Source organism: Battus philenor, unplaced genomic scaffold (genome assembly GCF_028537555.1).
Source record: "Battus philenor isolate CCGP_79_NKW_IND1 unplaced genomic scaffold, ilBatPhil1.0.hap1 SCAF_14, whole genome shotgun sequence".
Classification (NCBI taxonomy): Eukaryota; Metazoa; Arthropoda; class Insecta; order Lepidoptera; family Papilionidae; genus Battus; species Battus philenor.
Window position 1 is genome coordinate 13,857,842 of NW_027181676.1, and position 17,656 is coordinate 13,875,497.

Here is a 17,656-nt window from a genome sequence, read left to right on the forward strand (position 1 = left end):
GGAAAGTGCAGCAGAGGTCGTATACGTCCCACATCGCATGGAATGTGTTAATGAAAAACAATTTTTTTTTGTAGTGTTCACATATTTAAAAACATTTGACAGTACACGGCCAAATGACGGGAAGTGTGGCAACATAAAATTAGAAGCATAACAAAATCAAGCACGCAAAGATTTAGGGTCTCTGTGACATGAATTAAACTATTGCTTACATTTGCAGTACAAAGGCCAATTTGCAAATTATCAATAATTAACTAAATTTGTGGTAACATGAGAGAAAATTCCTGTCACCTTTAAGTAAAAACTCCTCGCAGTATACCTTGAAGGTTGAATGATGATATTTTAAATATTTTTAAAATCAATAGTGTACTAAAATATATGAATGTCTTTGTTATATGAAAGTGAAAATTATTAATTGAATATAATTTTCCACACATCTATATTACAGAGATGTTATATTTATTATCTATATAAATAATGTGCGTACGTACGGAAGGTTACGTCTAAGGGGGTACCGGTACGATTTATTTTACAGTTAAACATTAATACAGAAATCGCTGCCCAAGCAAATTAAAATTTATACTAAAGGAATAGTGTATAAACACATTGGTAATATATCTCACTTTATTCCACTATACAAAAATTGGAACGCTAATGAAGCAATTATGCGACTAAGGGAATATAATACAAGGATAATGGAAAAATACTTTATCATACTTCTAAAACCGAAGATTAAAATTCATTTTATTTTAATTTAAAAAATTGATGGACGCAAGGTGATTTCTAATGCCGTTTGATTGATCAATGTAATTAAAAAGAAAACGCCGCGATGACAATTGAAAATTGACGGATGTTTTGGCGGGAATTCGATCATGTGGTTAACGATAGTTTTATATTAAAATTTTGTTTTTTTTTGTAAGTACATATATTTTGAAATTAAAATTTAACCTAAGTGAAACATTTAAGTTAAAGTGTGCTGCAAAATTCGTAAATACGTATTTGTTGAGTTCAGTTTTGGCCGACACAACGGTTTAGGTGAAGAGATCTATTCATTTTGCATTTTATTGTCGTAAATACCACTGTACATATAAAACAAAATATTCCAAAGAAATGACAGGAAATATATTGTTTATGTTTTAAAGCAGCTAAAGAAGCTGAAAGCTGAAGATAATCAGCTTTTTGTTATATATTTAAACCTTTTTCATAAATTGCCTATTTAATTATAAAAGTAAATGTTGATTAAAAACGTTTTGTTTATGGACTTGCATATATTATGATTATTTTCATGCTAACGGCAATAATTAAAACATTAATTAAATTCTCTGATAAATATAATAATTTCAAGGTTAAAATGTCGATTTTTTCTATTAATTAACATATTTTTGGTATGATTTTTATTCGTCTTGCACTTTGCAAAGTTTATAATTGGTCTTTAATTTTAGTATTGGATTTTGTTAATGTTGTTGCTGCCCATATACAGAGTAAATGAACTCATTTAGTCCATATATATATTTGATATATTTATGTTTGTTGCCGAAATATTCTAAAGGCATGTGCATGCCGGGGCAATAAATATATGTGCCTTGGCACTTGACTATCACAGCACTTCCACAACTAATAATCTGAAAGATCCATAACTCTATGGTGTTTATTTTTAAATATTTATGACATTTAAACAGACTTGTTTAATTTAGATTTATATATAAAAATTGACGATATAAGAGCATATTATTCACTAAGTAAAATAAATATAAACAAAAGTTAAATGTTTAACGGATATGCAATAAAATGGTTCAATATAATTATTGTTGCAAATTTTTTTTTTAATCAAAATATACAGATTTAATAATCACAAAATAATACGTAATGTGTTATTTGCTAATAATTACTAAACTTGTCATGAAACTTTTACATAACCTAAAAATTGTACCACATAGCCGTATGCCATCTGTCATTAGAAAACTTTTTAAGAATTCTGCTCACAGAGAATATATCTCAGATGATAACTAACGTGTTCTTAATTTAATTTATACTTGGTATCAACGCTGGCCTTTCGCCATATATTTATGTACTTAACATATATCTCCCACATACCATTTCAAAATAGTCCAGCTGAAGTTCTGCTTAGCACATCACTTATTTACAGTTCACTATTGGGCGTGGACGCCTCGGCTTGTGCCTTTTCTAATGACGGTTTTATAGTTTCAAGTAGATTTCTCAACGCTTGCTCCGTCTGTTGAGAAATGGTTCACAAATTTATTAATATCTTTTTTAAAAGAAAAAATAAGCAAAAATAGATTATATAACAAATATTAAAAATAAATGTAAAAAAAATGGCACAAAAGAATTTGTATCTTAAATATAAGAAGACACATTATGCATTATGAAAAATACCAATATTTAGCCTCTTTCGCACATGCAGTGGTAGTAGTGCAACAAAGTGCACAGCCCGTTGATAAATGCGTATGCGGCAAACAATGAAAATTACACAAATGCCACCGCTAAACCACTCAACACGTGTTTCACCCCTCCACGGGGCATCTTCAGGAGTTATGTTACACCGATTAGTGACAAACACAGAGTTTGTGTTCAAGCAATCAGCGGGCTGGCGGGCGGTGCACTTTGTTGCACTACCACTGCATGTGCGGAATTGGCTTAATATTGATCCTTTTCTTACTTAGAATGGACTTCCGCAAGGTAACGCCTGATTCCATTAAATACAGTATGCATTGTTTAAAAAAATATAAGTCTGTGAATAAATGATTTTTTGGTATTAACATCTATTTTAAAAGGTACTACTAATTTAAAATTCTTTATGCAAAAATCATAGACATGTGTCTCAAATCTTCCGTTACTTAATTTTGAATCTAAAATAAAAGTTTTTACTTGATTGAAATGTGTTGAACTTGGTTTATTATCTAATTTACATTGTTGATATTACAATGTACACATCATAAATTGTTAAATTTCATTTAAAAGAGTAACTGTTGAGTTTCCAGCTGGCTATTCTCAACAGATCAGGTTGGTATTGATCAGCCGGTGGTAGCTTACAGCTTATAATATTTAAAAGTTGCATTTCATGCCTATTTGAATAAAGATATTTTAAAATGAACATAAAATAATAAATAAAAATTTTTTTTTGACACAAATGTGATGAAATCGGGAAATAATAAAATACTTTTCATTATGAATGTTTAAATTTTGTTGAAGAAGAAGAAAAAAAATTATCTCATATTTATAATTTTTGTTGGCCAGTGTTTAAGCCAAATTATACATGTTAAGTCAACTATTGTAGGGTAAACACATATCTTGTACGATGTTCGGTGTTTACCTCGAGCTTATATTTGAAATTGTATGCACGTTGTTGCGTGCTTATGTTTATTTGAATGTCTGTCTGTCTGTGCGTGTTTTTGCTTTTCCATGCGTAGACGTCTGGTTGTCCATTCGTGTGTGTCAGGGAGGCTATGTTTGCGATCATTTACCCCCCTGCCTCTGGGAGGAGGACAGAGGTATGTGGGATTCCTACCCACTAAAACCCTCCCTCCCCCGGTGGTCGCCCTCTGCGCTAAACGGGGGACCGCGGTATCTCCCGGTCAGGGATCGCCACGCGGTCTTCCCTCGCGCCGTGCTATTTTTTTCGATAGCCCGTCCCGGGGTATGCGTTGATACGTTACCCCCGAAACCCTCGTGGTGCTGTCACGATGGTTCGAGACCACGTCGAACCATCGTCCGCCTCAGAGTCGCCGAAGTGCAATCATTTACCCGTCTTAACTTGAACATATGCGCTTGGATGTCTATTGTCTATTGCCTCATGTGAAGTTTTTGCTGTTAGGCTTGCGGCTTTTACAGCTTCATCGGAAACGAGTTCACGGAACAGAGGGATCTGTGATGCTTGGGTGTGTGTTTGTACGTGTATATGTCGACTAGAGGGTCCCCATCCGAGTGAGAATATCTGTGCAAACCTGTGTTTTCAATTGTGAATAAGCATATGTTTATTCACACGTATGTCCTTGTGTACCTGTGCCAGGTGAGCGACGGTGCGGTCGAGGGCGTCCCTCCACGCCAGCAGCTCGGAGCGCTGCTGCGACGTGTGCTGTTCCAGCAGCCGCGACCAGTCCTGCATCTGCGACCCGCTTACCGTGCTCATCCTGCAACCAGCGGTAATCTTACGCTCGGAGATCATAGCACCATATGCTGGTGACCAGTAACATAAATTATCCTCCATTTCCTATCAATTCAAGACCAGACTCGCCTTAATGTGCTACCAACGAGTCCAAAGTTAGGGGAAGTGGACGTTACAAGGCATAGTGGACGATCACCTACACGTTGGTCTGGTCGAATAGTATGGAATGAGTTTCACATCGATTCAGGACGAACATGAACTTCAGAAAATAAGACTATTGAAAAGAAGAATAAAGTAGACAGTATACTACCGCCGTAGCATAAATAGAACAATGATTGCAATAAAACTTGTTGGTATCAAGTATATATGTTAAGCAATGGACGTCATGTTGAAATTGGTTGTCAAATACAGGATGATTAAATTTTTGATGACTGAGATACTTCAAAGCTTACTTCTAATCCTAGACCATGCTTTGCCATATACGATATCAAAACTTCAACTTTCTCAAGCACTGCATTTCTCGGATTAATCTTGGTTCCTATTATCTTTACCATGGATGACCAGGTCACTGCTATTGAACTCCTCCACCATGATTACGCGAACTACTTCGGGCTGGTGAAGAACGGTAAGGGAGATTGTCAAGCTTAGTCACGACCATAAGAAATCCACTAAGACGACCCTGTTCTCATCACCTAATTATAAGTCTCCCTTTAATAACCAATTTTGTATTATCACTTCTTTTATGTATTATTCTTATTGTATATATCACTTCCTGTATATGTATGTTTATCAGTAATTATATAATAAATTTATTATTAATCATGTGTGTACAGTGTTATATTTTTATATATTTATACACTTGTCGACAAGTTATCTCTGCACCTCTTTAGGGTCACTAATAAAGATGTGAAGAAATAAATGGCTACAAGGTAACGTGCAGCCTCACCTGGCCTGCAAATCATCAGCGTCGAAGCCTCGTTTCTGCAGTGTAGCCAGCCTCCAGTAGAGTGCAGCGTTGAGGACAAGCAGCGCTAAGAGAAGTAGGGGCAGCCAACGAGAGGTGCCATTGTTTGCAGGCACGCCTGCTCGAGGTAGCATTGGCCCCACCGCTTGCGGCAGCAGAGGACCCATCTCTTGACCTACCGCCGCTGGGATCAGAAATTAATATCTAGAAATACTACATATGTTTGTCAGACTTTATGAAGTTTCTATAATTTAACACAAGATGGCGTTTGGAGCGTTGTATCTTCTGACTACGCCGATAGATGTCGCTGGCAAACGATTGTGCGCCTAGTTTGACGCGGGCGATAATGAAAGTGATGAGAGGTCAGTTGAATTAGTATTCAAACCGACAAAATTATATGTAAGGGCTAGCTTAGGTTTTCGAAGGAACCTTTGAGGTTAGTAAGTAAATGTCGGATTTTCTGACAACTAGACTAAAATCGATAATTGTACTAAAAGCAACTGTTCATATATGGTGAATGAAAATGTTGGCAGACACTCACACTCACTGAACATCCTTATTAACGACTTCGGAAGAGGGTGGATACAATGCGCTTTCAACCGATCCCTTTGGGAATATATTAGGGAGGACTATGTCCAGTATTGGATGACTTACGGCTGAAATGATGATGATATATCCACATGTTGGACCGTTTCTAATTCTTAAAATGCGTATCGAAAGACAGTCCAATCCGGAGTCTTTCCTTGGGACCCTTTCTCTAAGTCACTATGGAGCGATCTAAGATCTTTGGAGCTTCCCAATTAAATGCCATATGTAATGGCTCAAGCTAAGGGCTAGATATCTTCTAACATGTCAACACTTAGATAAGGAAGTATTTTTGAAAAATATTTAGAAAAACAGTTTTCTTTTACAAATTTCTTTATTTTTATTGTGATTTACCTGTTATTATCTTTATTTATTTCATCCTAAAATTTACAAAAATTCTTTCACCCTTAATTCGTACTCAACAAGAAACAAGCAACGCGAGGCAAACGACTACAAGCGACATCTATCGACACCGAAGTAACTGCAGACCGACATATGTTCAAACTGTAAAACTTTTTGAGAGAGGCATAACTATAATAGATTTGTGTTCAAAAAAATGACCAATAGTATAGCAGAGTAGATTAGAAAGCTGTGTTCATAATGAACTATCATGTACATTGGCAGATTAGACAACAGTGAAACACTATTTTATTAACACAAATACAGTGAAATTACTAGAGTGTAGTGAAATTGTAAAAGTTCAGATATTGTTCAGTTATAATAGGCGTTGAGGGGAAAAATAGCACGGCGTGAGGGAAGACCGCGTGGCGATCCCTGACCGGGAGATACCGCGGTCCCCCGTGTAGCGCAGAGGGCGACCACCGGGGGGGGGGGGGGGTTAGTGGGTAGGAATCCCACATACCCCTGTCCTCCCCCCAGAGGCAGGGCATCTTGAATACCGGAAGATTTCCCCCACCGAAACAAAAAAAAAGGCGTTGAGGGGAAGGGGGGGTATAGTTGTAGGAATACATACCGAGATGCCGTCGCCGTCTCCTGGCGAGTCTTGCAGGAGCTGGCGCAGAGGCCGTGAGCCGCGCCTCCAGCAGTCGAGCGTACTCCTCAAGTCCTGACATCGTGTTGTTCTCCAGGAGTGCTACAGAAAAAATAAAAACTCTTATTACGTATGTACTGTATCTTGAGTTTCAAAAATTTAAAATTAATCAACAGAATGGATAAATAACTTTATTGATATGATCATGAAGTATATCATATGCAGTGATAAAAATACTTGAAGAAAATATAGTATGTCTACATTAGTGTTCCCCAAATTGAGGCCGCGCCCAACAGGGGGACGAATAAAAATTATTGCTTTAATATTGACGTACTAGGTTAGCCATCTATAATATTAGTTGTTACGAAGTGGATGAATTTAACTGTTTTACAATGGAAGTGTAATAGACAATATAAAGATGGGATGCAAAATAAATTTTGTGTATACAAATCTCTCTACAGGCAATGTTTACACTTTTAAAATGAAAACCCGGGTAATGTTCAAAAAGTTTACATTGTCAGATTTAAAAAACGTTATCAAGGTAGGCACATCTTAACAAAGATATGTTAGTCTGATATTAACTATGTACAGCACCCGGTGATAAATATTTCACATCGACCTTTGGAAAGAGACAATCTGCTAAATTCGGCTCCGTAGAGTGTTATCTCTGTCGCAAGAAATTCAAACAGTCCGGTATCTATTAGGAGCTGTTAAAACAACTATGTATGTATGTATATCTGTTTATATGTACAGTTGTAATTTTCCTAAATAATTAAATACGTAAACATAATGTCAACATGCTTTTTTATTTTATTTTACCCCAAGCTATAGGTGCCGCTTTAGAAAAATTGGCGTATTTTATACAAAGAATAAAAATAATTATCAAAACAGGCAAATGATTTCTTGTTTTACAGCTCCTAATAGATACCGGACTATTTGTTTTTCGAGCGACGGAGATAACGCGCTACGAAGCCGAAATTAGCCGATTGTTTCTTACCAAAGGTCGATGTGCAATACTTATCGCCTTGTATTGTAATTATATTTTATGTATATGTGACTGCAGGTGGTCTTATATAAGTGTCTGTGGGTAGTTTTATACATATGACTCTGGGTAGTCTTTTATATGTGACTGTGGATAGTTTTATATTTATGTAATTGAGGGTAGTTTTATACATATGACTCTGGGTAGTCTTATATATGTGACTGTGGGTAGTTTTATATTTATGTAATTGTGGGTAGTTTTATATTTATGTAACTGTGGGTAGTCTTATATTTATGTAACTGTGGGTAGTTATATACTCGTTTAAATAAATAACCGTGGGTAGTCTTATATATGTAAGTGTGGGTAGTTTACTTTTGACCATGGGCCACATGCTCTTCTTGTATCGCACGTGTCCGTAGAGCGCGAGGTGCGTGCTGGTCTCCGCGACGCGCTGCAAGCAGTAGTGCACCTCCACGCTGAAGTAATCCGCGTACGGGATACCCGCGTTCTCGCTTGTGGCGTCGATGGAGTACAATGCACCTGGCTTCGAGCACTTGTTCATCACCTGAGGATATCTTTTTAGATCAAGGCTCAAGAAAATATTGCAAAAAGTACAGAAAACAGAACAATAAGGCGACTATGTCTATAACACGTTGTAACTAACGCTCATATATGAATTTGGGACATAGTGGTTGGGCTCTGGTATGCTTTCAACACAACGGGAATATGAAAAATCAGCAAACCCTCTAACTTGGGTTGACTAGAACAAGGCTAAGGTATAGGTATCCCCTGACTATCGTAACAGGCGATTTAAATGGCATCGGGTTTGCGGGCGATAATATTGGGGACCTTCATTGTGTACTCGATGCAAACCCGAGAAGGGTTGCAACGCGAAGTAATCTCGTGATGCTGCGGTACAGAGAGGATGCCAAGGGAGGCACAGCTTTTCTCTTAGTTCCGAGTTCTATGTGGTATCTCCAAAGGTACTGAAGACAACCACTGAGTGGGTAGGAATTCCACATAACCCTGTCCTTCCCCCAAGATTTCCCCTCCGATACCGAAAAAAAATTCCGCACACGTACAAAGACACTATTACGTTCGGAACAACTTAAGAAATAGTATTTGTAAAAGAAATAGTATGTGTGTATTTCTAATTCTTAGTTACTTTCATTTCACTATCTATACTTTTAACTTTTAAAGCCACAACTTATAGAAAAATTGGTGTATTTTATACAAAGAATTAAAATAATTATGAAAAGAAGCATATCATATTTTTATTAACAGCTCCTAATAGATACCGGACTGTTTATATTTCGTGCGACAGAGATAGCGCTCTACGAAACCGAAATTAGCCGATTGTCTCTTTCCAAAGGTCGATGTGCAATATTTATCGCCGGGTACTTTATTCATTATAAGTGTAGTATTTTTCGTATTTGTAACTAACCGTTTGCTTCGAGTTCAAAAATTCTTTGTAGGTTTGAATGTCATAATCATGTCAGATGGTAAAGCCCACTTCCATGACGATGGCCGGTCTATAACTGCGACCATCCGGCGGCTTTTCGCAACCATGTCCATGTCTGCCCACCCAATGGGCTTCACTAATTTAAGTTTCAACGCGACTTCATTCGCGTGAAATTTTACAGAGGGATAGTTTATTTCGTTTTTTTCATCATTTAAGATTTTTTTAAAAATAAAATTAGCCTAAGTTATACCTTATGCATCAACTACCTGCCAGTATAAGTCCCTTCAAAATCAGACCAGCCATTTCAGAGATCATTCGAAGCAAACAGACAAACAAAAAAAAATGTGATTTATATTGTTTTGGGGGATGGTACTCTATCACTTCGAACCGCGGAGGAATGGTTTCGACGATTCAGAGCCGGCGAAAACGACACCATGGATAAGCCAGCCGGCGGAAGACCTGTGACGACAAATACCGATCAAATCATGGACTACATCGAGTTAGACCGGCATGTGGCATCTCGTGACATCGCCCAGGAGATGGGAGTTAGTCACCAAACCATTTTAAACCATCTGCAGAAGGCTGGATACAAAAAAAAGCTTGATGTTTGGGTGCCGCATGATTTGACGCAAAAAAACCTTCTGGACCGAATCAACGCCTGCGATATGCTGCTGAAACGGAACGAACTCGACCCATTCTTGAAGCGGATGGTGACTGGCGACGAAAAATGGATCACATACGACAATATCAAGCGAAAACGGTCGTGGTCGAAGGCCGGTGAATCGTCCCAAACAGTGGCCAAGCCGGGATTGACGGCCAGGAAGGTTTTGCTGTGTGTTTGGTGGGATTGGAAGGGAATCATCCACTATGAGCTGCTCCCATATGGTCAGACGCTTAATTCTACCATCTACTGCGAACAACTGGACCGCTTGAAGCAGGCGATCGACCAGAAGCGTCCAGAATTGGCCAACAGGAAGGGTGTAGTGTTCCACCAGGACAACGCCAGACCACACACTTCGTTGATGACTCGTCAGAAGCTACAGGAGCTCGGATGGGAGGTTTTATCACATCCACCATATAGCCCGGACATAGCGCCAAGTGATTACCACCTGTTCCTGTCCATGGCGAACGCCCTTGGTGGTGTAAAGTTGAACTCAAAAGAGGTTTGTGAAAAGTGGCTGTCCGAGTTCTTCGCAAATGAGGAGGGGGGCTTCTACGAGGGAGGTATTATGAAGTTGCCGTCAAGATGGAAACAGATTATCGAACAAAACGGCGCATATTTGAACTAAATCCGATCACTCTAACACTTTTTATAAAGCATTGAATAAAGAGCAAAAAAGCGGAAGGGAGATATTTGACAACCTGTTATATATATTCGAATGCATGTAGTAAACGGTTACTTTCATATTACAAACATACACTTAAATTTTATTTATTCGTATAGATATTTCACCTGTTAACCTAAAAAAGATATCCGTTATACATTACCAAAATTGTGGGTAGGTATATATTACATCTTACCTGTGTTTCCGTGACGCGTACTTTCTTAGGGCCGACTAGGCCCGAAGACAGGCCCAGGGTGTAGCAGACGCGGCGTGCTTTGCGAGTTCCTTGCGTCTGCCAGGTTTCCTGGTGGACAATGGAGTAACTTTTAAAAATTGATTATTGTAGGGTAGACGAATAAAAAGTCGCATGTTCTAACTTGTTTGTATAACGACGCTATGCATTGTGGTTTAACCCTTTCCACCCTAGGGCTGTTTTTATTTTTATTCCACCAGCTCCACGCTAAAATTACATTTTTTAACTTTTAGTGTTTTTTTGAGTATTTTGTAAAAAAAAAACGATTTTTTTTTATTTAATAAACTTTATGAGTAATTACATGATACTATATTATAATTCTTAATTTTAATCTTCTTAATCCCTTTTGGTATGGTATTTTTCGAAACAAATCCCAGGATGAAGCGAAGGTTTTGTCTCACATGTTTTGCAAAAATAGCATGTTTCTTTTCTCCCCCCTTTTATTTTTCGGTTGGAACACAGCACAATCCTTGTACTTCCCCCCAGGTTGTAAATAAATAAAGTGAGTGGTTCTATCGAGCCGTTGTTCTGTATCTGCCGCGACCTCAGTTCTGCGACTTGTTTCGGGTGCCCTAAAGTCTCCAATGAGTGACATGAGCAAAGTTTGTCTGTACTTCTTATGACTCATTGCTACTTTTCCATTTCTAACTCTCCAGTCTTTATACAACACATATGAAAAAATAAGTAATTAAAATAAGTATTACACCATGTCGAGTATCACTCGACAGTGGAGCTTGTGGAACAAAATCAGTGTCGAGTGACACTCGACATTGGAGTGGAAAGGGTTAAACTTCCGTGGTGTTGGGATCTTTTAACATGTTACTAAGCAGTCAGTTATATATAAGAAGATTCTCTTGAATTACAGATACTCCAAAAATAAACAGTTTCATTCGTCTTTTTATGCGATCTCTATACACCACACAAAAACAGGCATACACATATACAAGATGGGAATGGATTTCTCCCAAAGTTCGCTTCAATGACCGGTCTTGTGCACCCACCATCCAGAAACCTTAAAATTGTCACCAGCCTACCTGGTTAGAGTCTATTGGCTTTTTTCATTATTTCTAAAATGTCTAGATTCCATAGACATTATCATTCGCGCCTTTGTTTTAATATTTACGTCTAATATATCCGATTTTTACTTGTATACGTTTTTGAACTAGTGCTAGTGTTTACTATTTTCTCTTTCTTCTAGGGTAGTTAGCCCTTCGCACAACCCCCAATGTGCTGGAGGACCACATCCTTCTTTGGTCAACGGGCCCTTCGGGCCTAAACGGCTAGCTTAGCTTAGCTAAGCTGTGCTACCAACCATCCCTCCATCCGCCACCCGGGGGATGCCCCCCTACGCTGTGAGGCCCAGCGCGGGGGCTCCGAAAGAATGCCGAAATTGAGACTTTAGTAGCACAACCAAATATCATTGGCGAATATAAAGCTCAACGAAACCGCTGAAGGTAGCGTACCTGGAAAAACCGAGGGGTCGAAGACCAGTGGGTAGACCCAGGTATCGCTGGATCGATCGCGTTGAGGCAGACTTGCGCGAATTGAATGTCAACCAATGGCAGACGATGGCGCAAGATAGAGGAAATTGGAAGTCTCTCGCTTCGGAGGCCAAGACCCACTTTGGGTCACTGAGCCAGCGGAGTAAGTAAGTAAGTGTTTACTAAGTCTGTGACAGTCTGTTGGCCCGTGTTCGTAACTCTAGAACCTTTCAACCTCAACGGCCTTTGGCTGCGTGCGATATGCTCTACTTATTGTCACTTCGGGTGGTCAATTCAAAGTACGTCGGTGACTTCTTTTTTCAGCGGATCTCCTCATTTTAGTATTTTTCAACCCTATTTGTGCCATGACTCACCTTAGCCTTTATAAAATTACAGCTTCCTATGTATCATAATTTTAAACACTTCGGTATGACGGCCAGTGGTGAATACACAAAGCCGGTTTTTACCTGCCGCGACAATGAGCATATCTTGCTCTTTAACACATTTGTGATGGTAGTGTTTTATTTTTCATTGTTTCAACACGTAAAGTTTCATTCTTATAAATAAAAATTTTAAATTAAACCCGATGTGATTGGTTTATTTTATTTATACAAATATATCACCAAACATATCCTGATACGACACACCACGTTCATCTAATGTAATTATAATAAACTGTAATTGCAGATATAAGTTAAAATTTGACAACTAAAGTCGACGCTTGGACGTGTGTTTATATAACTGCCATAGACTTAAGTCAAAGTAAATAAATATTTAAAAACTTTTAAGTTAAACGGTTTTTTGATACCCATATTGTGGTGGTTGTGGAAAAATATGTACCTAGTCCGCCATATTGGAACGGCGTCCATCTTGAATTTTAAATTTTGACATAATCATCGTGTTTAACTAGTGTAGCCCTTTCATTTGATACCCATATTGAGGGCGTTAAGGAAAAATACGTAATCCGCCATTTTGTATCGGCGGCCATCTTAGATTTATAATGTTATTGATTTTATTATATTGTATTGTCATCTAAATTAAATGTGTGTACCAAATTTCAGATCAATCTGACAACGGGAAGGTGCTTAAATTTCAATTTTTAATTTTGATCCAAATAAATTCCGTACGGGTTGAACTAAATAAAACCGTTTAATAATAAAAAATTGTCTCTCTGTGGAGCGTGGGCTCAACATTGGGAAACATTACTACACACAATGGTTTAGTCTCATTTCATGCAAAGGTCATCAATGTAACTGTAATAAGAATAAATCAAATAAATAATCGACTAATAGCATGGTAAATTAATCTCAATCAGCATACTTTGTATATATAGCTATACTTTGTATTTTAATTTTGAATAAATATATTCTTTCGCAGTTGTTTACTGAGTAACAAGATGCGAGTGGAGTGGTGTTGATAAAAAACCCCATAAAGGCTCAGATTACATTACCCGAAGGAACAAGAGCCAAACAATAACAACATTTTTTGTAACTATAAACATTACTATAATATTTATACGTACCAGTTAATGTTCAACATTGTTTAGTTTAGAACAGTGATTCCCAAAGTGGTCTATATCGACCCCTAGGGGTCTATGACAACCTGCAAGGGGTCTACGCCAGCGAAAAAAAATTTGGGGTTCCATGAAATGAAAATGGGGGTCCACGATAGTGTATCTCAACACTGATAGTACCTATTTACTTACATCATACTATCTCATAATATCAAAACATTTACATTATTTATAAAAGTAACTATGAAGTTAAAAATTTATTATATATGTTTATAAAATTGTGTAAGTTTTAGGATGGTGGCGTAATAGATTGGTTTAATTGGTATAGTGGATACAAAATTTTATTTTGAGTAGTTTTAATTTAAATTCAATTAATAAATGTATAAATTAACATGTGTTTTTACTTTAAGTTTTTAACACTAAACTTCACTACAGTTAAAAATTTACAGGAAATCAATATCAGGTAAGTAGGGGGTTTACCCGACACGGAAAAACATGGCAAGGGGTCTACGACACAAAAAAGTTTGGGGAACTCTGGTTTAGAAGTTGATACCTGCCTTATCTTGTATAAGCAAAAATGTTTATTTACGACCCACACTCAAGTGTTTTAAATTAAGTTTTATTAACTAATCAGATGTTTGATTTAGTGTAGAAGCATTGAGGGGTTGAATGAATAGATGATTTACTGTCAACTAAAGCACGGTATACACTATACAAAAAGTCGATTGTTTCAGAAATAATAAACAGTGTTTGAAAATTTTTAATTCGTCATAGTATCAGCCCATTTATGCCGACTCCAAAGTATGAACGCCCCCCCCCCCCATTAATATATATATATATATATGTATATATATATGTATATATATATATGTATATATATATATATGTATATATATATATATGGGAGGATATGTTATAATCGCCACGTTTGGACGATTGACGATCGTAGTGAAGCATAACGCTGCTACATATATTCTGGAAACTTGTTAGTGAACGGTGTTAAAATTTAGATTTGCACATATTAAAATTAATAATTTTTCCTGAAAAACCTAAAAAGCTAGAAGCACGTTCTATTTTTAAAATGTCCTTCATTCTGTTGTCGGTGATGGAAATTACCTGAGTGTAGTCGGTGCTCTCTCGCGCCGTGAGCAGCTCGAGGTTGAACTTGGAGTTGGTGAACATCATAGTGAACAGCTGATCGATGTTGAACGGGAAATGCTGGCTGAGGAACTGCTTGCCTTCGTGCGTCGATGTGCATTTTTCAGCCTCGCCGCAGCTGCAAGCCAAATGCTATACAGTTATACCATTTGTGTTCCTACACTCTTCTCTTCGTGATCGTCACTCGACAATCTATATATTGTACGTGTATAGATGTATTACTAAATAGTAAGACAATGTAAGTAACTATAAGAAATATAGTAAGAAAAGTACCAATATTTAGCCAGTTCCGCACACGCAGTGGTAGTCGTGCAAAGTGCACCGCCCGCCAGCTCGCTGATAATTGCGCATGCGGCAAACAATGCGAATTACACAACTACCACAGTTAAATCACTCAACACGTGTTTCACCCCTCCACGTGGCATCTTCAGGAGTTATGTTACACCGATTAGTGCCAAACAGACTCTGTGTAATTCGCATTGTTCACGGGCGCCGCCGTCTCAGGAGGCGCTCTCTGAGACAGCTAAGAGCTCTTGGACCATCATGGTACAATACATGGTTACAAGTTCTTTGGGCAGCAAAACAGAAATTAAAACACAAGACTTCACATGAAGTATCGCGGTTCGCCGCTTAGTTTCGCAACAGAGATGTGCTACAGGCATAAAAACAATGATAATACATATATATATATATATATATATATGGTAAAGAAGGCTGCATTACTTGTGGTGCTTGTCGGGCTCGCTATCTGTTGTGTCGGACATGTCGGTGGGCAGCGTGTCGCCCGCCTCCTCTTCCCGGAAGTCTGCGACTCCGTTCGTCACTGAAACAAATTGCAAACCTGAAACTATATCATGAGGCTGCACGAGCCCAGGGTCTCCAGGGCCCTCTCCAGCTTCGACCTCAACAGACATAGCCTAAGCGCCTTTTGCACCCTGACCCATCCAAGCCAGACCAAAAAAAGACTTTTTCTTAATTACATTATCATCAATCAAGTAGACATTTACACATATTTAAATCGTGAATTACACATTATAAGTTATAAGCTACCACAGACTCGGAAAGCTGATCTGCTAAGAAACTCAACAGTTGCTCGTATTATATCAAATTTAACAATATTTTATTAAAATAATTAAAATTAAACAGTTACAGTAAAACCTCTTTGGACGTACTGTTTTAGATACCATTAAATACATGACATTACGAAAGCAGAAAAACAAAAACAATTTCCCACCATTTTGTCTATTGCTTCACATTCATAAATTTCATACTTTTCAGATCTTTTTTATATACAGGATGATTATTTATGGGTATGAAATCATTAAAGAGTTGAAAGTATAGCTCATTAGTCAACAAATTTTTTTAACTTCTAGTTATTTACAATCAACTTGTATAAAGTAATATATTTGAAATGTGAAATTATTTGTAACGAACCTTAGTAACACATTATTTCAAAAACTTAATACATTATTTCAAAAACCATTGATCTATGGACAGACATTCACACATTTAATTCTTTTATATCTATAACCAATCACTCTGTATTAACTGTACTAGATATACCCGCGACTTTGTCCGCGTGAAATTAAAAAAAAATATTTAGCATATATAGCTTTCTTAAGAATTTCTCTTAAATAAACGTAGCCAAGTTACTTCTTATTACATCAGCTTCAGCCATTTCAGAGATTAGCCGGAACAAACAAAGACAATTTTTTTTGTATATACCATATATATGTATATTCATACGGACACTACAATTTTATTTATTTCTATAGATTAACTTTTTGGTCATTTCTTTTGACGAAAGTTTTTTCTCGGTGTATTTACCTCTTTTTTATATGGCCTCATTTTTAAAGCCTTTTTCCTATAATGGCAGGGACAGGGACATTACATATGTAGGTACATATATTGGTTCTTCATTTCGCATTCTTTTTAATTCTTCCAATCAATTTCTTCTACACATCCTTTTAACTTTCACAACTTCTCGCTGCCTTCTTGTACATATCACCTTCCATTCATCACCTTCCTTCCCTCATCATATCTTCATCACAGTTTTGGTTTTCTTTACATTCAATTTTTTACTACCACCTTTAACAATAAAGAACATACAGTTTTATTATTTCTCATATGTTTATTTATATTTTTGTTTGTTACTATATCTTCTTATATATCTCATTCTACCGACAGCTCTCTTCTTTACCACAAAATTGTATAGACAGCTATATTAATCATATAACACATATGATATGAAACTGTGAAAATATATCTCAACACTGCAATCGACGAACTGTGATTTTTTTAAAAAAAAATCAAATCGTAAATATTACATTCATATAGTTAATATATAATGTTGCCACATTTAAAGACGGTTACGATTGAATAGAAAAGGCAGAAATATTAAAGAGAATTGAATAAAAAAAATTACCCGGAGATAGAACATGGCAATCATCCGCCATTTCTTCGAGAGCAGCAAGTTCATAATCCAACACCGTAGTATATTGGTACGTATAAACTCGATTCAAAACTATTAATACATATACGTCCCACATATTTATCACGTGAAATGCTATTATAAAAATCTATAGGGGACAATTTTAAATACACCTATCCCCCGATTTACACGGTAGATACGTTGCTGAGAAAAACGTGTAAATCGAAAATTTAATATTTTCAAAACCGTGTAAATCGAAAAGCTTGCAGAAAATGTATGATTTTGCTAATTAACAGTTGTGATTTTTTTCAATATTTATTGGTGTACACAGAAATAAAAATAAAATGCATTGACAAGTGAAAATATTTAATATATTACGGAAACACTGTTT

General features: G+C 37.0%; 1 protein-coding gene across 1 annotated transcript in view; it reads right to left on the reverse strand.

Moving 5' to 3' along the window:
• Window positions 1-1,868: 1,868 nt before the first annotated feature.
• LOC137918479 (protein Aster-B-like) overlaps window positions 1,869-17,656 on the reverse strand; it is a 41,875-nt gene continuing 26,087 nt past the window's right edge. The window contains exons 9-16 of the mRNA XM_068761299.1: window positions 15,558-15,657; window positions 14,793-14,952; window positions 10,626-10,733; window positions 8,015-8,207; window positions 6,643-6,762; window positions 5,067-5,268; window positions 4,016-4,145; window positions 1,869-2,230 (exon numbers count right to left, since the gene is read on the reverse strand). Of these exons, the coding sequence (XP_068617400.1) occupies window positions 2,138-2,230; window positions 4,016-4,145; window positions 5,067-5,268; window positions 6,643-6,762; window positions 8,015-8,207; window positions 10,626-10,733; window positions 14,793-14,952; window positions 15,558-15,657 (1,106 nt within the window). The 3' untranslated portion in view covers window positions 1,869-2,137. The remainder of the gene's footprint in view (window positions 2,231-4,015; window positions 4,146-5,066; window positions 5,269-6,642; window positions 6,763-8,014; window positions 8,208-10,625; window positions 10,734-14,792; window positions 14,953-15,557; window positions 15,658-17,656) is intronic.